At 48.7% G+C, this 25,540-nt stretch overlaps 1 protein-coding gene across 1 annotated transcript in view; it reads left to right on the top strand.

Moving 5' to 3' along the window:
• LOC139247673 (sperm flagellar protein 2-like) overlaps nt 1-25,540 on the top strand; it is a gene marked incomplete at its 3' end in the record, with an annotated part of 216,366 nt that overhangs the window by 28,708 nt on the left and 162,118 nt on the right. The window contains 4 exon segments of the mRNA XM_070871758.1: nt 7,072-7,145; nt 11,831-11,934; nt 17,725-17,978; nt 22,444-22,558. Of these exon segments, the coding sequence (XP_070727859.1) occupies nt 7,072-7,145; nt 11,831-11,934; nt 17,725-17,978; nt 22,444-22,558 (547 nt within the window).

Here is a 25,540-nt window from a genome sequence, read left to right on the forward strand (position 1 = left end):
CTTGGAACACTGTGTCCAGGTTTGCTATCCTCACACGGTGGGTGATATTGAGGCTCTGGAAAGGTGCAGAAGAGGGCCACTAGACTAATTACACGTCTAAAGCATCTTTGTTATCAATATAGGCTAAAAGAGTTGGGACTCTATACCTCTATACATCTCAGTCCTAAATGGCCTTCCCCTTATCCTAAGACTATGTCCCTTGGTTCTGGACCTCCCCAACATCGGGAACATTCTTCCTGCATCTTACCTGCCCAGTCCCGTCAGAATCTTTTATATTTCTATGAGATCCCTTCTCATCCTTCTAAACGCCAGTGTATAAAGACCCAGTTGATCCAGTCTCTCCTCATATGTCAGTCCAGCCATCCCGGGAATCAGTCTGGTGAACCTTTGCTGCACTCCCTCAATAGCAAGTATGTCCTTCCCCAGATTAGGAGACCAAAACTGAACACAATATTCCAGGTGAGGCCTCACCAAGCCCTGTACATAAGACCTCCCTGTTCCTGTACTCAAATCCCCTAGCTATGAAGGCCAACATACCATTTGCCTTCACCACCTGCTGTACCTGCATGCCAACTTTCAATGATTGATGAACCATGACACCCAGGTCTCGTTGCACCTCCCCTTTTCCTAATCTGCCGCCATTCAGATAATCTGTCTTTGCGTTTTTGCCCCCAAAATGGATAACCTCACATTTATCTACATTATACTGGATCTGCCATGCATTTGCCCACTCACCTAACCTGTCCAAGTCACCCTACAGCCTCTTAGCGTCCTCCTCACAGCTCATACCGCCACCCAGTTTAGTGTCATCCGCAAACTTGGAGATATTACACTCAATTCCTTCATCTAAATCATTGATGTATATTGTAAAGAGCTGGGGTCCCAGCACTGAGCCCTGCGGCACTCCACTAGTCACTGCCTGCCATTCTGAAAAGGACCCGTTTATCCCAACTCACTGCTTCCTGTCTGCCAACCAGTTCTCTATCCATGTCAGTACATTACCCCCAATCCCATGAGCCTTAATTTTGCACACCAATCTCTTGTGCGGGACCTTGTCAATAGCCTTTTGAAAGTCCAAATACACCACATCTACTGGTTCTCCCCTGACAACTCGACTAGTTACACCCTCAAAAAATTTCAGAAGATTTGTCAAGCATAATTTCCCTTTCATAAATCCATGCTGACTTGGACCGATACTGTCACTGCTTTCAAAATTAATAATTGATTCCAACATTTTCCCCACTACTGATGTCAGGCTAACCGATCTATAACTACCCGCTTTCTCCCTCCCCCTTTTTAAAAAAAAAAAGTGCCATTACATTATCTACTCTCCAGTCCATAGGAACTGATCCAGAGTCGATAGGCTGTTGAAAAATGATCACCAATGCAGCCACTATTTCTAGGGCCACTTCCTTAAGTACTCCGGGATGCAGACCATCAGGCCCCAGGGATTTATCGGCCTTCAATCCCATCAATTTCCCTGACACAATTTCCCGCCTAATAAGGATATCCTTCAGTTCCTCCTTCTCACTAGACCCTCGGTCCCCTAGTACATCTGGAAGGTCACTTGTGTCTTCCTTCGTGAAGACAGAATCAAAGTATTTGTTCAACTGGTCTGCCATTTCTTTGTTCCCCATTATAAATTCACCTGAATCCGACTGCAAGGGACCTACATTTGTCTTCACTAATCTTTTTCTCTTCATATATCTTTCGAAGCTTTTGCAGTCAGTTTTTATGTTCTTCCTCTCGTACTCTGTTTTCCCCCTCTTAATTAAACCCTTTGTCCTCCTCTGCTAAATTCTAAATTTCTCCCAGTCCTCAGGTTTGCTGCTTTTTCTGGCCAATTTATATGCCTCTTCCTTGGATCTGACACGATCCTTAATTTCCCTTGTTAGCCACGGTTGAGCCACCTTCCCTGTTTTACTTTTAGTCCAGATAGGGATGTACAATTGTTGAAGTTCATCCATGTGATCTTTAAATGTTTGCCATTGCCTATCCACTGTCAACCCTTTAAGTATCATTTGCCAGTCTATTTTAGCCAATTCATGCCTCAAAGTTCAGGACCCTAGTTTCTGAATTAACTGTGTCACTCTCCATCTTAATAAAGAATTCTACCATATTATGGTCACTCTTCCCAAGGGGCCTTGCACAACAAGATTGCTAATTAGTTCTTTCTCATTACACATCACCAAGTCTGGGATGGCCAGCTCTCTCGTTGGTTCCTCGACATATTGGTCTAGAAAACCATCCCTAATACACTCCAGGAAATCCTCCTCCACCGTATTGCTACCAGTTTGGTTAGCCCAATCAATATGTAGATTAAAGTTGCCCACGATAACTGCTGTACCTTTATTGCACACATCCCTTATTTCTTGTTTGATGCTGTCCCCAGCCTCACTACTACTGTTTGGTGGTCTGTACACAACTCCCACTAGCATTTTCTGTCCCTTGGAATTCCACAGCTCCACCCATACCGATTCCCTGCCGCAGAGAGTTGTTGATGTCAGTTCATTGGATATATTTAAGAGGGAGTTAGATATGGCTCTTACGGCTGAAGTGATCAAGGGGTATGGAGAGAAAGCAGGAATGTGGTACTGAAGGAATGATCAGCCATGATCTTATTGAATGGCGGTGCAGACTCGAAGGGACGAATGGCCTACTTCTGCACCTATTTTCTATGTTACTATGGTTTTTTTTTGCGTCATGGGGGCGTAACCTGATATCTGCGCCAGTTTTTCACAATTATGGAAGTTTTGCAAATTTACATTTCTCTGAAGACGGTGTACGTGATCACCGACACATCTTCTGGGCACTTCAGAAAAACCAGCGCACATCAAGAAATCGGCGCAGAAAGACACCATTGCTTTTTGGCGAAGTTTTAGAGGGAGTCAAGAACACATAAATACACATCATTAAGCTTCATTTTTTCCAACAGAAAACACGGGAAGTGGAAGTTTAATGGAATTCTTTAAGTTTTCATTCTTTTAAACTGAAAGGCCCCACCGAACTTCTCCAAACCGGGCTTGAGGGTCGGAGCGTCGGCTGACAGAATCCGTACCTCGCCCGCACACAGGGGTTCGGGGCTCGGCTTCAAAAGAAGCCCTGGGAGAGGTGGTGGGCTGTGGAAGACTAGGCATGAGAAGCTTACACTATGCATCAACTGAAGCCTGGGTGGGAGGGGGACTGTGGAGATCACGAGGTATCGCCATTGTATGGGACAGACTCAATGGACCAGATGGTCTTTACCTATCTGTCATTGTTCGTATGGACTGGTGCTCAAGGTGCGTCTGACCAGGACTGGACACAGAGCTCAGGCACCCTGTGACCTGTGGAGTATGACCAGGACTGGACACAGAGCTCAGGCACCCTGTGACCTGTGACCTGTGACGGGTGACCAGGACTGGACACAGCTCAGGCACCCTGTGACCTGTGGAGTGTGACCAGGACTGGACACAGAGCTCAGGCACCCTGTGACCTGTGACGGGTGACCAGGACTGGACACAGCTCAGGCACCCTGTGACCTGTGGAGTGTGACCAGGACTGGACACAGAGCTCAGGCACCCTGTGACCTGTGGAGGGTGACCAGGACTGGACACAGAGCTCAGCTGTACTGACCTGTGGCGGGTGACCAGGACTGGACACAGAGCTCAGGCACACTGTGACCTGTGACCTGTGGGGTGTGACCAGGAGCTGCTCAGGATTGTATTCTCATGATCTCATCATCATAGGCAGTCCCTCGGAATCGAGGAAGACTTGCTTCCACTCCTGAAGTGAGTTCTTTGGTGACTGAACAGTCCAATACGAGTGCCATAGACCCTGTCACAGGTGGGACAGATAGTCGTTGAGGGAAGGGGAGGGTGGGACTGGTTTGCTGCACGCTCTTTCTGCTGTCTGCTTGATTTCTGCATGCTCTCGGTGATGAGACTCGAGGTGCTCAGCACCCTCCCGGATGCACTTCCTCCACTGAGGGCGGTCTTTGGCCAGGGACTCCCAGGTGTCAGGGGGATGTTGCACTTTATCAGGGAGGCTGAGTTGTTGAACACTGTTGGACAATGCAACTCTGCACAGTTCCTGGACTGAGGGGTGCCGCCTGTTCGTTGGTCACACCGATCATTTCACACTCTGCCCTATCCTGGTGGAGGGGCAGTGTCGCGCCAGTTGGCACAGGCACCGGCTGCAGCTGTACTGTCTCAGGGCAAAGGTGATAAGAACATAAGAATTAGGAACAGGAGTAGGCCATCTAGCCCCTCGAGCCTGCTCCGCCATTCAACAAGATCATGGCTGATCTGGCCGTGGACTCAGCTCCACTTACCCGCCCGCTCCCCGTAACCCTTAATTCCCTTATTGGTTAAAAATCTATCTATCTGTGACTTGAATACATTCAATGAGCTAGGCTCAACTGCTTCCTTGGGCAGAGAATTCCACAGATTCACAACCCTCTGGGAGAAGAAATTCCTTCTCAACTCGGTTTTAAATTGGCTCCCCCGTATTTTGAGGCTGTGCCCCCGAGTTCTAGTCTCCCCTACCAGTGGAAACAACCTCTCTGCCTCGATCTTGTCTATCCCTTTCATTACTTTAAATGTTTCTATAAGATCACCCCTCATCCTTCTGAACTCCAACGAGTAAAGACCCAGTCTACTCAATCTATCATCATAAGGTAACCCCCTCATCTCCAGAATCAACCTAGTGAATCGTCTCTGTATCCCCTCCAAGACTAGTATATCCTTCCTTAAGTAAGGTGACCAAAACTGCACGCAGTACTCCAGGTGCGGCCTCACCAATACCCTGTACAGTTGCAGCAGGACCTCCCTGCTTTTGTACTCCATCCCTCTCGCAATGAAGGCCAACATTCCATTCGCCTTCCTGATTACCTGCTGCACCTGCAAACTAACTTTTTGGGAAAAAGAGTTTCATGCACAAGGACCCCCAGGTCCCTCTGCACTGCAGCATGTTGTAATTTCTCCCCATTCAAATAATATTCCCTTTTACTGTTTTTTTTCCCCAAGGTGGATGACCTCACATTTTCCGACATTGTATTCCATCTGCCAAACCTTAGCCCATTCGCTTAACCTATCTAAATCTCTTTGCAGCCTCTCTGTGTCCTCTACACAACCCGCTTTCCCACTAATCTTTGTGTCATCTGCAAATGTTGTTTTACTACACTCTTTCCCCTCTTTCAGGTCATCTATGTATATTGTAAACAGTTGTGGTCCCAGCACCGATCCCTGTGGAACACCACTAACCACCGATTTCCAACCCGAAAAGGACCCATTTATCCCGACTCTCTGCTTTCTGTTAGCCAGCCAATTCTCTATCCATGCTAATACATTTCCACTGACTCTGCGTATCTTTATCTTCTGCAGTAACCTTTTGTGTGGCACCTTATCGAATGCCTTTTGGAAATCTAAATACACCACATCCATCGGTACACCTCTATCCACCATGCCCGTTATATCCTCAAAGAATTTCAGTAAATTAGTTAAACATGATTTCCCCTTCATGAATCCATGCTGCGTCTGCTTGATTGCACTATTCCTATCTAGATGTCCCGCTATTTCTTCCTTAATAGTTTCAAGCATTTTCCCCACTACAGATGTTAAACTAACCGGCCTATAGTTACCTGCCTTTTGCCTGCCCCCTTTTTTAAACAGAGGCATTACATTAGCTGCTTTCCAATCCGCTGGTACCTCCCCAGAATCCAGAGAATTTTGGTAGATTATAACGAATGCATCTGCTATAATTTCCGCCATCTCTTTTAATACCTTGGGATGCAGTTCATCAGGACCAGGGGACTTGTCTACTTTGAGTCCCATTAGCCTGTCCAGCACTACCCTCCCTAGTGATAGTGATTGTCTCAAGGTCCTCCCTTCCCACATTCCTGTGACTAGCAATTTCTGGCATGGTTTCTGTGTCTTCCACTGTGAAGACCGAAGCAAAATAATTGTTTAAGGTCTCAGCCATTTCCACATTTCCCATTATTAAATCCCCCTTCTCATCTTCTAAGGGACCAACATTTACTTTAGTCACTCATTTCCGTTTTATATATCTGTAAAAGCTTTTACTATCTGTTTTTATGCTTTGCGCAAGTTTACTTTCATAATCCATCTTTCCTTTCTTCATTGCTTTCTTAGTCATTCTTTGCTGTCGTTTAAAATTTTCCCAATCTTCTATTTTCCCACTAACCTTGGCCACCTTATACGCATTGGTTTTTAATTTGAAACTCTCCTTTATTTCCTTGGTTATCCACGGCTGGTTATCCCTTCTCTTACCGCCCTTCTTTTTCACTGGAATATATTTTTGTTGAGCACTATGAAAGAGCTCCTTAAAAGTCCTCCACTGTTCCTCAATTGTGCCACCGTTTAGCCTGTGTTTCCAGTCTACTTTAGCTAACTCTGCCCTCATCCCACTGTAGTCCCCTTTGTTTAAGCATAGTACGCTCGTTTGAGCCACTACTTCCTCACCCTCAATCTGTATTACAAATTCAACCATACTGTGATCACTCATTCTGAGAGGATCTTTTACTGGGAGATCGTTTATTATTCCTGTTTCATTACACAGGACCAGATCTAAGATAGCTTGCTTCGTTGCAGGTTCTGTAACATACTGTTCTAAGAAACTATCCCCCATGCATTCTATGAATTCCTCCTCAAGGCTACCCCGTGCGATTTGATTTGACCAATCGATATGTAGGTTAAAATCCCCCATGATTACTGCCGTTCCTTTTTCACATGCCTCCATTATTTCCCTTGATTATTGCCCGCCCCACCGTGAAGTTATTATTTGGGGGCCTATAAACTACGCCCACCTTTTCCCCTTACTATCTCTAATCTCCACCCACAATGATTCAACATTTTGTTCACCACGTGGGCACTGAGGCACACACACTGTCCCGTACTCTCAGGGAAAGGTTACCACATGGGCAGCGGGCACTGAGCCACACACACTGCCCCAGTGCTCACTGCCAATGTCCTGGTGCTCACACACCCCTGGCCGAAATCCGCGTGGCACTGGGCGAGGGGAGTCTGGGACTTACAAAGACCAGCTGTGGATTAGTGTTTGTTATTCTCTCAGGGCCCTCGCCACAGGAGGAGGTGATGGAAGCGACTCAATCCCAGGCATCCGTAAGCAGCAGGAAAGAGGCTCAGGTGAGTGTCAGTGACAAGCAGCTCACCCTGTGCTCCAACTTCTGTAAACTGATCACATCGAGGGTGCACTGTGTCTGGGCGGCCCATACACTCCCACCGCCCACACCTCGGCTGCCTTTCCGCTCCCTGCTCAGCTCAGAGGTTTCTGGTGCTGGGAGGCGATCGAGAGGTTCAGGAGGTAGCAGCGGTCACAGACTGAACTGTGGAGCCTGACAGTTGTCGGGTGTTTGTTTTACACTCTACCTTGATTCATAGACCTCAGGAATTACAGGACAGACTCCACATAACGCAAACTTGAGGCTTAAACAAAACTGTTAGTTTATTACACAAAAAAACAACTAAAAATTACTGAAAAAGACTTTTTGGAGATTGATCGAAGACACAGTCACCCATCCAGCCTGTTGCTGCTGTTGTTGATTGTAGGCTCGGGGGGCGGGGTGGGGTGGGGGGGAGATGGCGAGGGAAGGTATTGGGTCCCCGCTGCTGCATCGTGGTCGTTGTTTCTTCGACCAGTTGTCCCTCTCCGATGTTTTCTCCTCCTTGTTCTGAGCTATTCTCCGCTCTTACATATATATCCATTGGTTACACTCATCTGGCTGAACTGCTTTCAGTGAATGCGTCTGGATAAGTCTCGATGGCTGTGATGATGGCTCTGGATCTGTTTGGCCACAATTTGCACACGGCATCGACAGGGCAAAAGATAACTCCTTATCTTTTGTGCCCCGTTATCCAAAAATGCACGCCTTGTGGGATCCTTTGTTGTCCTGGGTTTTCGCAGATTGTAGTCTCCATAGGGAACTCATTTTCCCCTCCGGCCAATTAATCCATGGGCTTCTCTGCCTGACTGTATCCATCCCTTTGTCTCAGTGTTTAATCGGGTCACACTCCTGACCCCAGAAATCGCATTAATCAGTGATGAGTCACCATCTGCCCAATAGTCCCAAAGGTTTCTTTTAAACCAGTTTAGTCCGTTGCCTCTTGCTGTGCCTCGATCGTGAAAATGTGTAAACCTTACACAGACACAGACTGTGAACCGTGAAGTGTGACGGAGACAGACTGAATCATAGAGAGTGAGAGTCGGAGCCTGTGGAACTGTACCCCAGTGAGAGTCAGTGTGTGTGGGACTGTACCCCAGTGAGAGTCAGTGTGTGTGAGACTGTACCCCAGTGAGAGTCAGTGTGTGTGGGTCTCGTACCCCAGTGAGAGTCAGTGTGTGTGGGACCCGTACCCCAGTGAGAGTCAGTGTGTGTGGGACTGTACCCCAGTGAGAGTCAGTGTGTGTGGGACCCGTACCCCAGTGAGAGTCAGTGTGTGTGAGACTGTACCCCAGTGAGAGTCAGTGTGTGTGGGACTCGTACCCCAGTGAGAGTCAGTGTGTGTGGAACCCGTACCCCAGTGAGAGTCAGTGTGTGTGGGACCCGTACCCCAGTGAGAGTCAGTGTGTGTGGGACTGTACCCCAGTGAGAGTCAGTGTGTATGGGACTGTACCCCAGTGAGAGTCAGTGTGTGTGAGACTGTACCCCAGTGAGAGTCAGTGTGTGTGGGACTCGTACCCCAGTGAGAGTCAGTGTGTGTGGGACTGTACCCCAGTGAGAGTCAGTGTGTGTGGGACTCATACCCCAGTGAGAGTCAGTGTGTGTGGGACTCGTACCCCAGTGAGAGTCAGTGTGTGTGGGACTGTACCCCAGTGAGAGTCAGTGTGTGTGGGACTCGTACCCCAGTGAGAGTCAGTGTGTGTGGGACTGTACCCCAGTGAGAGTCAGTGTGTGTGGGACTGTACCCCAGTGAGAGTCAGTGTGTGTGGGACTCATACCCCAGTGAGAGTCAGTGTGTGTGGGACTCGTACCCCAGTGAGAGTCAGTGTGTGTGGGACTGTACCCCAGTGAGAGTCGGTGTGTGTGAGACCCATACCCCAGTGAGAGTCAGTGTGTGTGAGACCCATACCCCAGTGAGAGTCAGTGTGTGTGAGACCCATACCCCAGTGAGAGTCAATGATTACAGGGTGCAGTGTAGTGACTGGGATCCTGCAGTATATCACTGTGTGCCCCATGCTTGCTCTGGTAGGGTTAGATGGGTAAGCTGTTGGGTAAATAAGATCAGCGAGATGGATGCGTGGCTCAAAGATTAGTGTGGGAGAAATGGGTTTTGATTCATGGGGCACTGACACCAGTATTGGGGTAATTGCTGTTCTGTCGGGATGGGCTTTACTTAAACCAGGCTGGGACCAGTGAATAACTCGGGCTGTAGATGGGACTTAAAACTAAATAGTGGGGGGGTGGGATCAAGTAAATGGAAACATAAAAAGTTAAAGAGAAAGGAGATCGTGCAGGGTAGCGATAGGGATAATGCTAACCAGAGTGTAACAGGAAGGGACAGAGCATATATACATCAGTTCATCAGAAAATGGGGTCAGAGTAGGGAAAACTGGTCAAAAGACAAAATTCAAGGTTCTTTATCCGAATGCACACAGCATTCGTAACAAAATAGATGAGTTGACGGCACAAATAGATACAAATGGATCTGATCTGATGGCCATTACAGAGATGTGGCTGCAAGGTGACCAGGGCTGGGAACTGAATATTCCAGGATATTTGACAATTCGGAAGGACAGGCAGAAAGGAAAAGGAGGTGGGGTACCTCTGTTAATAAAGGATGGGATCAGTGCAATAGTGAGAAACGATATTGGCTCAGAAGATCAAGATGTGGAATCAATTTGGGTGGAGATAAGAAATAATAAGGGGAAAAAGTCACTGGTGGGAGCAGTCCATAGGCCCCTAACCACTAGCTAAACACATCCCTATAATTGATAATTAAGGGGCTATTGGGAGGGGGAAACTTAAAGCAATAACTATCACTGGAGAAAATGTACTAGGTAAAATAATGGGACTAAAGGTGGACAAGTACTCTGGATCTGATGGCCTGCATCCTAGGGTCTTAAAAGAAATGGCTGCAGAGATAGTGGATGCATTGGTTGTAATCTACCAAAATTCCCTGGATTCTTGGGTGGTCCCAGCGGATTGGAAAACTGCAAATGTAACACCCCTATTTAAAAAAGGAGGGAGACAGAACGCAGGAAACTAGACCAGTTAGCCTAACTTCTGTGGTTGGGAAAATGCTGGAGTCCATTATTAAGGAAGTAGTATCAGGACATTTAGAAAATCATAATGCAGTCAAGCAGAGTCAGCATGGTTTTATGAAAGGGAAATCATGTTTGACAAATTTGCTGGAATTCTTTGAGGATGTAATGAGCAGGGTGGATAAAGGGGAGCTAGTGTATTTGGATTTCCGGAAGCCATTCGATAAGTTGCCAAGATAAGAGCTCACGGGGTTGGAATAATATATTAGCATGATAGAGGATTGGCTCACTAACAGAAAACAGAGAGTCGGGATAAATGGGTCATTTTCCAGTTGGTAATCAGTACCTAGTGGGGCGCTGCAGGGATCGGTGCTGGGGCTTCAACTATTTACAATCTATATTAACGACTTGGATGAAAGAACTGAGTGTAATGTAGCCAAGTTTGCTGATAATACAAAGATGGGAGGAAAAGCAATGTGTGAGGAAGACACAAAGAATCTGCAAAAGGATAAAGACAGGCTCAGTGAGTGGCAAAAATTTGGCAGATGGAGTATAATGTGGGAAAGTGTGAGGTCATGCACTTTTGTAGGAAAAATAAAGAAGCAAATATTATTTAAATGGAGAAAGATTGCAAAATGCTGCGGTATAGCGGGATCTGGGGATCCTGGTGCATGAAACACAAAAGGATAATGCTATATATGTATACTCGTATTTACTCTGTACAGCCACCAGAGGGCTCATCCCCTGGAGTTCCAAGGGATCCCATAATCCCTTGAGAGCACAGGTATTTAAGGAGGCTTCACAGGTTGGAGAGGCATTCTGGAGTCCTGCAATAAAAGACTAAGGTCACACGTTACTTGGAGCTCGCAGTATTCAGTCTGACTCTTTCTCCATACACAAAAGGTTAGTATGCAGGTACAGCAAGTGATCAGGAAGGCCAATGGGATCTTGGCCTTTATTGCAAAGGGGATGGAGGAAAAGCAGGGAAGTCTTGCTACAGTTATACAAGGTATTGGTGAGGCCACACCTGGAATACTGCGTGCAGTTTTGGTTTCCAGGTTTAAGGAAGGATATATTTGGTGGAGACTGTTCAGAGAAGGTTCACTCGGTTGATTCCAGAGATGAGTGAGTTGACCTATGAGGAAAGGTTAAGCATGTTGGACTTATACTCATTGGAGTTTAGAAGAATGAGAGGTGATCTTATTGAAACATATAAGATACTGAGGAGGATCGACAGGGTAGATGCAGAGAGGATGTTTCCACTCGTGGGGGGATGTCTCGAACTAGGAGGCATAGTCTCAGAATAAGTGGTCACCCATTTAAAATAGAAATGAGGAGAAAGGTCCTTTCTGAGGGTGGTGAATCTGTAGAATTCTCTGCCTCAGAGCTGTGAAGGCTGGGTCATTTAATATATTTAAGGTGGAGATAGACAGATTTGTGAATGATTAAGGGAGTCAAGGGTTATGGGGAGCGGGCAGGGAAGTGGAGCTGAGTCCATGATCAGATCCGCCATGATCTTATTAAATAGCGGAGCAGGCTCGAGGGGCCGTATGGACTACTCCTGCTCCTATTTCTGATCTTATGTTGTGACCAGTGGTTTTTCTTACAGCCCAGTCCCAGGGCCCAGCTGGGAGCAAGAGCCGCCCAATTGCTGAGGAAAGGGAAGAGTGTTCCTGACGGGTTACTGGTGGAGATTGTTGTGGAGTGTGTGCGGTAAGTGCGGTAATCACAGGCTGCTGCGTAATGATCTCGTGTGTCCTGCTCAATGTCCCATGGTGGTAATCGGGCAATGGACCCTGGTCGCTGGGTCCTTACACCCCTTAAACTGATCGGGCAGTGTGTCCTGGTCACTGGGTCCTTACACTGATCGGGCAGTGTGTCCTGGTCTATGGGTCCTTACTCCCCTTACACTGATCGGGCAGTGTGTCCTGGTCACTGGGTCCTTACACTGATCGGGCAGTGTGTCCTGGTCACTGGGTCCTTACTCCCCTTACACTGATCGGGCAGTGTGTCCTGGTCACTGGGTCCTTACACTGATCGGGCAGTGTGTCCTGGTCACTGGGTCCTTACACTGATCAGGCAGTGTGTCCTGGTCTATGGGTCCTTACTCCCCTTACACAGATCGGGCAGTGTGCCCTGGTCACTGGGTCCTTACACCCCTTACACTGATCGAGCAGTGTGCCCTGGTCACTGGGTCCTTACACCGCTTACACTGATCGGGCAGTGTGTCCTGGTCACTGGGTCCTTACACTGATCGGGCAGTGTGTCCTGGTCACTGGGTCCTTACACCTCTTACACTGATCGGGCAGTGTGTCATGGTCACTGGGTCCTTACACTGATCGGGCAGTGTGTCCTGGTCCACTGGGTCCTTACTCCCCTTACACTGATCGGGCAGTGTGTCCTGGTCACTGGGTCCTTACACCCCTTACACTGATCGGGCAGTGTGTCCTGGTCACTGGGTCCTTATACCCCTTACACTGATCGGGCAGTGTCCTGGTCACTGGGTCCTTACACTGTTCGAGCAGTGTGTCCTGGTCACTGGGTCCTTACACCCCTTACACTGATCGGGCAGTGTGTCCTGGTCACTTGGTCCTTACACCCCTTACACTGATCGGGCAGTGTGTCCAGGTTACTGGGTCCTTACACCCCTTACACTGATCGGGCAGTGTGTCCTGGTCACTTGGTCCTTACACCCCTTACACTGATCGGGCAGTGTGTCCTGGTCACTGGGTCCTTACACCCCTTACACTGATCGGGCAGTGTGTCCTGGTCACTTGGTCCTTACACCCCTTACACTGATCGGGCAGTGTGTCCAGGTTACTGGGTCCTTGCACCCCTTACACTGATCGGGCACTGTGTCCTGGTCACTGGGTCTTTACTCCCCTTACACAGATCGGGCAGTGTGTCCTGGTCACTGGGTCCTTACACCTCTTACACTGATCGGGCAGTGTGCCCTGGTCACTGGGTCCTTACACTGATCGGGCAGTGTGTCCTGGTCACTGGGTCCTTACTCCCCTTACACTGATCGGGCAGTGTGTCCTGGTCACTGATGCAGGTGTCTCTGCCTTTCTTGGGGACCACTACTCAATTGCCCCACAGAAGGCAATCTGCCTGTATAGACATTTCATCTTTGCACTGCTGGAACGGCTTTATCTCTTCATTTCCATTGTGACACTGGACCAGCTCCCGTGAAGCACACAGCTTTTGACTAGAAATAATAAGGGGTCCTGGCTTGTCCAAGTTTTGATCTGCCGGGCAGTGACAGGTGATTGCTCACTCTCAAATGCTTCCATAACCATGCTAGATTTGCGGGCTGCGCTATTTCCACCCCCGTGGTGGGCAAAGGCAGCCTACTGAGAGCATTGGCGCAGTTTTCTGTGGCGGATGGCGTAGTTGTATGCGGACAATGTGAGCACCCATTTCTGGATGCGGGCCGATGCGTTGGTATTTATCCCTTTGCTCTCGGAAAACAGGGATATAAGTGGCTTATGGTCAGTTTCCAATTCGAATTTTAGCTTAAACAGGTATTGATGCATTTTCTTTATCCCATAGACACACGCTAACGCTTCTTTTTCAATCATGCTGTAGGCGCTCTCCGCCTTAGACAGACTCCTGGATGTATAAGCAACCGGTTGCAGTTTCCCAAAATCAATAGCTTGTTGCAATACACACCCGACGCCATATGACGACGCATCACATGCTAGTACCAAACGCTTGCATGGATCATACAACACAAGCAATTTGTTTGAGCAAAGCAATTTTCTCGCTTTTACAAAGACATTTTCATATTTTGCCCCAAACCCATTCGCCCCCTTTTCGTAGTAAGACATGTAATGGTTCTAGTAGGGTGCTGAGACCTGTTAAGAAGTTACCAAAGTAGTTTGAGAGTCCCAGGAACGACTGCAGCTCCGTCTTCGCGTTGGTGGGCCTGATGCCGTCCGCCGCAATCCTCCTTCCCAAGAACTCTACTTCAGGCGCCAGGAAAGCGCACTTCGAGCATTTTAGCCTGAGCCCCACGCAGTTGAGCCGACTAAGAACCTCCTCCAGGTTCTGCAGATGCTCGACTGTGTTCCGACCTGTGACCAAGATGTCGTCCTGGAAGGCCACGGTATGCGGGACTGACTTCAGTAAACTTTCCATGTTTCTCTGGAATATCGCCGCCGCTGATCGGATTCCAAACGGGCATCTGTTATAAACAAAAAGACCTTTGTGCGTGTTGATGCAGATGAGGGCCTTCGATGATTCCTCCAGTTCCTGCATCATGTAGGCTGAAGTCAGATCCAGCTTCCTGTCAGCGTTGCAAAGAGGTCGTCGGCTTTTGGTAGTGGGTATTGGTCCTGCAGGGAGAAACGATTGATAATTACTTTGTAATCACCACAGTTTCTGACGGTGCCGTCTCCCTTGAGGACTGGGACAATAGGACTGGCCCACTCACTGAACTCGATCGGTGAGATGATGCCCTCTTTTTGCAGCCGGTCTAGCTCGATCCCTACCCTTTCTCTCATCATGTCCGGTACTGCTCTCGCCTTGTGATGGATGGGTCGCGCCCCCGGAATTAGGTGGCTCTGCACTTTTGCTCCTTGGAATTTCCCGATGCCTGGTTCGAACAGCGAAGGAAATTTGTTTAAGACCTGGGCACAGGAAGTGTCGTCAGCGGGCGATAGCGCTCGGATGTCGTCCCAGTTCCAGAGTATCTTTCCCAGCCAGCTCCTGCTGAGCAGTGTGGGACCATCGCCCGGTACCACCCAGAGTGGGAGCTTGTGCACCGCTCCATCGTAGGAGACCTTTACGGTAGCACTGCCGATTACAGGAATCAGTTCTTTCGTGTAAGTTCTTAGTTTCGTGCGAACTGGAGTTGAGACTGGCCTTGAGGCCTTGTTGCACCACAACCTTTCGAAAGTCTTTTTGCCCATGATGGACTGGCTCATGCCTGTGTCCAGCTCCATTGACACGGAGTCTATTTAGTTCAACCTTCAGCATTATCGGGGGACAATTCGTGATGAATGTGTGCACCCCATATACCTCTGCCTCCTCTATCTGAGGCTCTGTCTCGTCGTGACCCTCCGTGGATCTATCCTCCTCTGCAACGTGGTGGTTTGCAGGATTAACAGGCCGAGCAGCTCGCCTGCACACTCATTGGAGGTGTCCCATTGTTCCACTGCCCTTGCAAATGTATCCTTTGAATTGGCATGAATGGAAACGCTGATCACCCCTGCAGCACCAACAAGGTGTTAATGGCCTTGCATTCATCACCCTTGATGGTGGACTCTGAGACATCTGCGGACGTGTAGCTGCAGGTATGTGTGACCTGCCCTGTCCGTTACAATTCAAAAACATCACTTTGTTCTCAGTACTTGTAGCAGCACTTGTGTGCTGAGAGATTTGCTTCGTATTGTCACTGGTGGCAATGAACACCTGGGCTATCGCTATGGCCTTACTCAAGGTTGGGGTCTCTACAGTCAAAAGTTTGCAAAGTATGGTTTCGTAGCCAATGCCAAGTACGAAAAAGTCTCTGAGCAGGTGCTCCAAATGTCCTTCAAATTCGCAATGTCCTGCAAGGCGTCTTAGCTCGGCGATATAACTCGCCACTTCCTGGCCTTCAGATCTTTTGTAGGTGTGGAACCGGTATCTCGCCATCAGAACGCTTTCCTTTGGGTTCAAATGCTCTCGGACCAGTGTGCACAAATCATCGTACGATTTTTCCGTGGGTTTCGCTGGAGTGAGCAGACTCTTCATGAGGCCACAGACGGTGAGGAGGATCGCTCTACGTTTGGCAGCGCTCCCTTCCTCATCTTGTTTGTTGGCCACGAAGTATTGGTCGAGTCGCTCCACAAAAGTTTCCCAATCATCTCCCTCCGAGAATTTCTCCAGGATGCCCACTGTTCTCTGCATCTTTGGGTTCGCTATCTGTATCTCGTCGCCAGTTGTAGTGTATGTAGAAAGAGTCAGACTGAACACTGAGCTCAAAGTAAAGTGTGACCTTATTGTCGGCCTCCAGAGTGCCTCTCCAACCTGTGAAGCCTCCTTAAATACCTGTGCTCCCAAGGGATTATGAGATCCCTTGGGACTCCAGGGAATGAGCCTCCTGGTGGCTGTACAGAGTATATGCAAGTCCAGATACATAACACTTATGATCTGAGTTACTGTGCGCAGTGCCAGGGGAGATTGACGAGGACTTCTTCCAGGAAGGTTTAGTACTGTACATGTGTGAGCTGTCACTGACGAACCAATTCACATGCTGCAGCACCATCATCATCATCATAGGCAGTCCCTCGGAATCGAGAAAGACTTGTTCCACTTTAAAGTGAGTCCTTAGGTGGCTGAGCAGTCCAGTACGAGAACCACAGTCCTTGTCACAGGTGGGACAGATAATCGTTGAGGGAAGGGGCGGGTGGGACAGGTTTGCCGCACGCTCCTTCCGCTGCCTGCGCTTGGTTTCTGCACGCTCTCGGCGATGAGACTCGAGGTGCTCAGCGCCCTCCTCGATGCACTTCCTCCACTTAGGGCGGTCTTTGGCCAGGGTCTCCCAGGTGTCAGTGGGTATGTTGCACTTTATTAGGGAGGCTTTGAGGGTGTCCCTGTAACCTCTGCCCACCTTTGGCTCGTTTGCCGTGAAGGAGTTCCGAGTACAGCGCTTGCTTTGGGAATCTGGTGTCAGGCATGCGGACAATGTGGCCTGCCCAGCGGAGCTGATCGAGTGTGGTCAGTGCTTCAATGCTGGGGATGTTGGCCTGGTCGAGGACGCTAATGCTGGTGCTTCTGTCCTCCCAGAGGATTTGCAGGATCTTGCGGAGACACCGTTGGTGGTATTTCTCCAGTAACTTGAGGTGTCTTGTCTACATGGTCCATGTCTCTGAGCCATACAGGAGGGCGGGTATTACTACAGCCCTGTAGACCATGAGCTTGGTGGCAGTTTTGAGGGCCTGGTCTTTGAACACTCTTTTCTTCAGGTGGCCAAAGGCTGCACTGGCGCACTGGAGGCGGTGTTGGATCTCGTCGTCAATGTCTGCTCTTGTTGATAAGAGGCTCCCGAGGTATGGGGGGTGGCCCACGGTGTCCAGGTCCGCGCCGTGGATCTTGATGACTGGGGTCAGTGCTGTGCTGCAAGGACAGGCTGGTGGAGGACCTTTGTCTTACGGACGTTTAGCGTAAGGCCCATGCTTTTGTATGCCTCGGTGAATACATCGACTATGTCCTGGAGTTCAGTGTGTGTGTGTGTGTATGTGTGTGTGTGTGTATGTGTGTGTGTGTGTGTGTGTGTGTATGTGTATGTGTGTGTATATGTGTGTGTATGTGTGTGTGTGTGTGTGTGTGTGTGTGTGTGTGTGTGTGTGTGTGTGTGTGCAGTCGCAGGCGTCGTCCGCGTATTGTAGCTTGCCGACAGAGGTTGGGGTGGTCTTAGACATGGCCAGGAGACAGCGAAGGTTGAACAGCCTCCCACTGGTTCTGTAGTTTAGTTCCACTCCGACCAACCAATCTGCTCACTCACCTCTTCCCTTGCAGCTGTATGCCGGCGGAAGGTGGCTGGATCCTGGATGGCTTCCCGGTGAATATCAAGCAGGCCAAGCTCCTGGAGAAGGGGCTGACTGGGGTCGATCCCGACAAGGCAGTGACGCAGAGCAAGATGTCGAGGAGAAAACTCGTCGTCGATCCCACTGCTCCCAAAGATCCTCCCCCTCCCCCACCCGCCCTGGATATCGCCATCCTGTTGGATGTTTCAGACAGCACCGTGCTGGCACACCACTCGGAGAGCACAGGTAAGGGCCAGAGCTCGCTGTGCCTAATCACACCGAACAATCCGGTATTACACAGCGCTCGCTCGATGGGAAAGACTTGCATTTATGTCGCGCCTTTCGAGGTTGATTCCAGGGATGAGGGGGTTGACATGAGGAAATGTTGAGTAGGTTGGGTCTTTACTCATTGGAATTGAGGAGAGTGAGAGCGAAATTAGGGATAGTGTTAAATCCAAGGAAAGGCATATAAATTGGCCAGAAAAAGCAGCAAACCTGAGGATTCGGTGAAATTTACAATTCAGCAGAGGAGGGCAAAGGGTTTAATTAGGAGGGGGAACATAGAGTATGAGAGGAAGCTTGCTGGGAACATAAAAACTGACTGCAAAAGCTCCTATAGATAGGTGAACAGAAAAAGATTAGTGAAGACAAATGTAGGTCCTTTGCAGTCATATTCAGGTGGAATTTATAATGAAGAACAAAGAAATGGTAGGGCAGTTAAACAAATACTTTGGTTCTGTCTTCACTAGGGAAGACACAAATAACCTTCAGGAAATACTAGGGGACTGAAGGTCTACTGAAAAGGAGGAACTGAAGGAAATCCTTATTAGTCAGGAAATTGTGTTTGGGAAATTGATGGGATTGAAGGCAGATAAATCCCCAGGGCCTGATAGGCTGCATCTCGGAGTACTTAAGGAAGTGGCCCTATAAATAGTGGATGCATTGGTGGTCATTTTCCAACATTCTATTGACTCTGGATCAGTTCCTATGGACTGGAGGGTAGTTAATGTAACACCACTTTTTAAAAACGGAATTATAGACCCTTTAGCCTGACATCGGTGATGGGGAAAATGTTGGAATCAATTATGAAAGATGAAATAGCAGCGCATTTGGAAAGCAGTGACAGGATCGGTCCAAGTCAGCATGGATTTATGAAAGGGAAATCATGCTTGACAAATCTTCTGGAATTTTTTGAGGATGTAACTAGTAGAGTGGACAAGGGAGAACCAGTGGATGTGGTGTATTTGGACTTTCAAAAGGCTTTTGACAAGGTTCCACGCAAGATTGGTGTGCAAAATTAAAGCACATGGCATTGGGAGTAATGTATTGATGTGGCTAGAAAACTGTTTGGCAGACAGGAAGCAGAGTTGGAATAAATGGGTCCTTTTCAGCAGTGACCAGTGGGGTGCCGCAGGGTTCAGTGCTGGGACCCCAGCTATTTACAATATACATCAATGATTTAGATGAAGGAATTGATCCATTGACTCTGGATCAGTTCCTATGGAGCGGAGGGTAGCCAATGTAACCCCACTTTTTAAAAAAGGAGGGAGAGAGAAAACAGGGAATTATAGACCGGTCAGCCTGACATCGATAGTGGGTAAAATGATGGAATCAATTATTAAGGATGTCATAGCAGCGTATTTGGAAAGAGGTGACATGATAGGTCCAAGTCAGCATGGATTTGTGAAAGGGAAATCATGCTTGACAAATCTTCTGGAATTTTTTGAGGATGTTTCCAGTAGAGTGGACAAGGGAGAACCAGTTGATGTGGTGTATTTGGACTTTCAGAAGGCTTTCGACAAGGTCCCACACAAGAGATTAATGTGCAAAGTTAAAGCACATGGGATTGGGGGTAGTGTGCTGACATGGATTGAGAACTGGTTGTCAGACAGGAAGCAAAGAGTAGGAGTAAATGGGTACTTTTCAGAATGGCAGGCAGTGACTAGTGGGGTACCGCAAGGTTCTGTGCTGGGGCCCCAGCTGTTTACACTGTACATTAATGATTTGGACGAGGGGATTAAATGTAGTATCTCCAAATTTGCGGATGACACTAAGTTGGGTGGCAGTGTGAGCTGCGAGGAGGATGCTATGAGGCTGCAGAGTGACTTGGATAGGTTCGGTGAGTGGGCAAATGCATGGCAGATGAAGTATAATGTGGATAAATGTGAGGTCATCCATTTTGGTGGTAAAAACAGAGAGACAGACTATTATCTGAATGGTGACAGATTAGGAAAAGGGGAGGTGCAACGAAACCTGGGTGTCATGGTACATCAGTCATTGAAGGTTAGCATGCAGGTACAGCAGGCGGTTAAGAAGGCAAATGGCATGTTGGCCTTCATAGCGAGGGGATTTGAGTACAGGGGCAGGGAGGTGTTGCTACAGTTGTATAGGGCCTTAGTGAGGCCTCACCTAGAATATTGTGTACAGTTTTGATGATCTAACCTGAGGAAGCACGTTCTTGCTATTGAGCGAGTGCAGCGAAGGTTCACCAGACCGATTCCAGGGATGGCTGGACTGTCATATGAGGAGAGACTGGATCGACTGGGCCTGTATTCACTGGAGTTTAGAAGAATGAGAGGGGATCTCATAGAAACATATAAAGTTCTAACAGGACTAGACAGGTTAGATGCAGGAAGAATGTTCCCGATGTTGGGGAAGTCCAGAACCAGGGGACACAGTCTAAGGATAAGGGGTAAGCCATTTAGGACCGAGATGAGGAGAAACTTCTTCACTCAGAGTGGTGAACCTGTGCAATTCTCTCCCCCAGAAAGTTGTTGAGGCCAGTTCTTTAGATATGTTCAATAGGGAGTTAGATATGGCCCTTACGGCTCAAGGGATCAAGGGGTATGGAGAGAAAGCAGGAAAGGGGTACTGAGGTGAATGATCAGCCATGATCTTATTGAATGTCGGTGAAGGCTCGAAGGGCCGAATGGCCTGCTCCTGCACCTAATTTCTATGTTTCTATTTTATCGAAACGTATAAGATTATGAGGGGGCTTGACAAGGTGGATGCAACGAGGATGTTTCCACTGATGGGGGAGGCTAGAACTAGGAGGCATGATGTTAGAATAAGGGGCCGCCCATTTAAAACTGAGATGAGGGAGAATTTCTTTAGAGGGTTGTAAATCTGTGGAATTCCCTGCCTCAGAGTGCTGTGGAAGCCGGGACATTGAATAAATTTAAGACAGATATACACAGTTTCTTAAGGGATTTCGAGGTTATGAGGAGCGGGCGGGGAAGTGGAGCTGAGTCTATGATCAGATCTGCCATGATCGTATTAAATGACAGAGCAGGCTCGAGGGGCCAAATGGCCGACTCCTGCTCCTATTTCTTACGTTCTTATAAACACCGGATGTCTCAAAGCGCTTTACAGTCAATGATGCATTTTTGGAGTGTAGTCACTGTTGTAATGTGGGAAACGCAGCAGCCAATTTACACACAGCAAGCTCCCACAAACAGCAATGTGATGATGACCAGATAATCAGTTTTTTTGTGATGTTGATTGAGGGATTAATATTGGCCCAGGATACCGGGGAAAACTCCCCTGCTCTTCTTTAAAATAGTGCCATGGGATTTTCTACATCCACCAGAGGGGGCAGATGGGGCCTCGGTTTAACGTCGCATCTGAAAAACGGCACAGTGCGGCGCTCCCTCAGTACTGCCCCTCGGACAGTGCGGCGCTCCCTCAGTACTGCCCCTCGGACAGTGCGGCGCTCCCTCAGTACTGCCCCTCCGACAGTGTGGCGCTCCCTCAGTACTGCCCCTCCGACAGTGCGGCGCTCCCTCAGTACTGCCCCTCCGACAGTGCGGCGCTCCCTCAGTACTGCCCCTCCGACAGTGCGGCGCTCCCTCAGTACTGCCCCTCCGACAGTGCGGCGCTCCCTCAGTACTGCCCCTCCGACAGTGCGGCGCTCCCTCAGTACTGCCCCTCCGACAGTGCGGCGCTCCCTCAGTACTGCCCCTCCGACAGTGCGGCGCTCCCTCAGTACTGCCCCTCCGACAGTGCGGCGCTCCCTCAGTACTGCCCCTCCGACAGTGCTGTGCTCCCTCAGTACTGCCCCTCGGACAGTGCGGCGCTCCCTCAGTACTGCCCCTCGGACAGTGCGGGGCTCCCTCAGTACTGCCCCTCGGACAGTGCGGGGCTCCCTCAGTACTGCCCCTCGGACAGTGCGGGGCTCCCTCAGTACTGCCCCTCGGACAGTGCGGCGCTCCCTCAGTACTGCCCCTCCGACAGTGCGGCGCTCCCTCAGTACTGCCCCTCCGACAATGCTGTGCTCCCTCAGTACTGCCCCTCGGACAGTGCGGCGCTCCCTCAGTACTGCCCCTCGGACAGTGCGGGGCTCCCTCAGTACTGCCCCTCGGACAGTGCGGGGCTCCCTCAGTACTGCCCCTCGGACGGTGCGGCGCTCCCTCAGTACTGCCCCTCCGACAGTGCGGGGCTCCCTCAGTACTGCCCCTCCGACAGTGCGGGGCTCCCTCAGTACTGCCCCTCCAACAGTGCAGCGCTCCCTTAGCACTGCACTGGAGTGTCAGCCTAGATTTACGTGCTCAAGTCCCTGGAGTGGGACTTGAACCCACAACCTTCTGACTCAGAGGTGAGGATGCTCTGCACTATAATGAGGCTCAGGGATAGAGTGGGTACAGCTGATGGAGATGCACGAGCTGCTTTGTATCGAGGCCAATGATGAGTGTTTTTGTGCGTTTTCCAACAGCCTGTTTGGGCACCGAGATTGAGACGCAGAAAACACCCAGCCTGCAACAGGAAACCGAAGAGATCTTGGCTCCAAACCAAAGCTCGTCCCATGAAAAGGAGCAGCTACTGCCCCGGTGAGTGAACCCACCATGACCCTCAACCCCGTTGAGTGAACCCACCATGACATCCGACCCCAGTGAGTGAACCCACCATGACCCTTGACCCCGGTAAGTGAACCCACCATGACCTTGACCCTGGTGAATGAACCCACCGTAATTCCAACCCCAATGAGTGAACTCACCCTGACCCCCGACCCTGGTGCGTGAACCCATGGTGACCCCCGACTCCAGTGAGTGAACCCACACTGACCCCAGACCCCAGTGGGTGAACCCACTGTAATCCCAACCTCTTTGAGTGAACCCACCGTGATTCCCGACCCCAGTGAGTGAACTCAGTGACCCCTGACCCAGGTGAGTGAACTCACAATGACCCTTGACCCCGGTGAATGAACTGACGGTGACCATAACCTGGTGAGTGAACCCATGGTGACCCTCAACCCCGGTAAGTGAACGCACCATGACCCTCGACCCCAGTGAGTTAACCCACCACGATCCTCGACCCTGGTAAGTGAATCCACGTAATCCCAACCCCGGTGAGTGAACCCACCGTGACCCCCCGACCCCGGTGAGTGAACCCACCGTGACCCCCCGACCCCGGTGAGTGAACCCACCGTGACCCCCCGACCCCGGTGTGTGAACCCACCGTGACCCCCCGACCCCGGTGAGTGAACCCACTAAGGACAGAAGCGAGAAAGAATCTTGGCTCGGCAGCTAAGGAATAACAAGGAGCAGAAAACACTGATGGGAGTAGAACCTAGGCCCCCTAACAGTAGCTATACTGTTTAACAGAATATTAATGAAGAAATAGGAAGAGTTTGTAACAAAGGTAATGCAATAACCGTGGGGGACTTTAATCTTCATATAGACTGGACAAATCAAATTACCAAAGGTAGTCTGGAGGACGAGTTCCTGGAATGCATTCGGGACAGTTTCCGAGAACAATATGTCGGAACCAACCAGGGACATGGTTAGTTAGCCATCTCATAGTAAAGGATCCTCTGGGGCAGAGTGATCATAAAATATGATAGAACTTCACTCATCATAGGCGGTCCCTCGGGATCGAGGAAGACGTGCTTCCACTCTTAGCATGAGTTCTTAGGTGACTGAACAGTCCAATATGAGAACCATAGTCTCTGTCACAGGTGGGACAGACAGTGGTTGAGGGAAAGGGAGGGTGGGGAGTCTGGTTTGCCGCTGCCTTACATTACGTTTGAGAGTGACTTGCCTAAGTTCGAAACTAGAGTCTTAAACTTAAATAACGCCAATTACATAGATATGAAGGGTGAGTTGGCTAGGGTAGATTGGAAAAATAGATTAAATGGTAGCAGTAGCTAGCATTAAAATAAATATTTCATAATTCTCAACAAAAGTACATTCCATTGAGAAACAAAATCTCCATGGGAAAAGTGATCCATCCGTGGCTAATTAAATAAGTTAAGGATAGCAATATACATAGAAACATAGAAAATAGGTGCAGGAGTAGCCCTTTTGGCCCTTTGAGCCTGCACCACCATTCAATATGATCATGGCTGATCATGCAACTTCAGTACCCCATTCCTGCTTTCTCTCCATACCCCCTGATCCCTTTAGGGCCACATCTAACTCTCTTTTGAATATATCTAACGAACTGGTCTCAACAATTTTCTGCGGTCGAGAATTCCACAGGTTCACCACTCTCTGAGTGAAGAAGTTTCTCCTCATCTCGGTCCTAAATGGCTTACCCCTTATCCTTAGACTGTGACCCCTGGTTCTGGACTTCCCCAACATCGGGAACATTCTTCCTGCATCTAACCTGTCTAAATCCGTCAGAATTTTATATGTTTCTATGAGATCCCCTCTCATAGATTGAAAGAAGAAGCTTATAATGTTGTGAAGAATAGTAGTAGGCCTGAGGATTGGGAGAGTTTCAGAAACCAGCAAAGGATGAACAAAAAAACTGATAAAAAGGGAAAACATAGAATGAGAGAAAGCTAGCAAGAAATATAAAAACAGATTGTAACAGCTTCTACAAGTATGTAAAAAGGAAGTGAGAAGCAAAAGTAAACATTGGTCCCTGAGAGGCTGAGGCAGGAGAAATTACTTTAGGGAATGAGGAAATGGCTGAAACGTTAAAATAATTATTTTGTATCTATCTTCACCGTAGAAGATGCAAAAAGCCAACCAAAAATGGTGGGGAACCAAGGGTCCAATGAGGGTGAGGAACTTAACTAAATTAATATCAGTAGAGAAAAAGTACTTGAGAAACTAATGGGACCAAATCCCCTGGAGCTGACGGCCTACATCCTATGGATCTAAAAGAGGTTTCAATCTTCCAAAATTCCCTTAGATTCTAGAACGGTCCCAGCGGATCGGAAGTTAACAAATGTAACACCGCTATTCAAGAAAGGAGGGAGAGAGAAAACAGGGAACTATGGGCCGGCTAGCCTGACATCAGTCATCGGGAAAATACTGGAATCTATTGTTGTGGAAGTGGTAACAGGGCACTTAGAAAATCATAACATGACTAGGCAGAGTCAGCATGGCTTTAGGGAAGGGAAATTGTGTTTAACACATTTATTAGAGTTTTTTGAGGATGTAAGTAGCAAGGTAGATAAAGGGGAACCAGGGAACCAGTAGATGTAGTATATTTAGATTTCTAAAAGGCATTTGAAAAGGTGCCACATAAAAGGTTATTACTCAAGATAGGGGCTCATGTGATTGGAGGTAATGTCTTAGCACGGATAGATTGTCTTACTGACAGATTCTCATACACTTCAGTAGTGGTGTCAGCAATGGTTTGGAATTCGGATTCCAAGTGTGTACAAACGCAAACGTCATCTGCATTTTATAATTCAATGACAGAGGTTGGAGCAACCTTGGATCTGGACTGGAGGCGTCAGAGGTTGAACAATTTCCCACTTGTCCTGTAGATTAACTCCACTCCAGCAGGGATCTTGTTAAGGGTGAGATGAAGCATTGCAGTGAGGAAGATTGAGAAGAGCGTTGAAACATAGAAAC

Source organism: Pristiophorus japonicus, unplaced genomic scaffold (genome assembly GCF_044704955.1).
Source record: "Pristiophorus japonicus isolate sPriJap1 unplaced genomic scaffold, sPriJap1.hap1 HAP1_SCAFFOLD_280, whole genome shotgun sequence".
In the NCBI taxonomy this organism is placed as follows: domain Eukaryota; kingdom Metazoa; phylum Chordata; class Chondrichthyes; family Pristiophoridae; genus Pristiophorus; species Pristiophorus japonicus.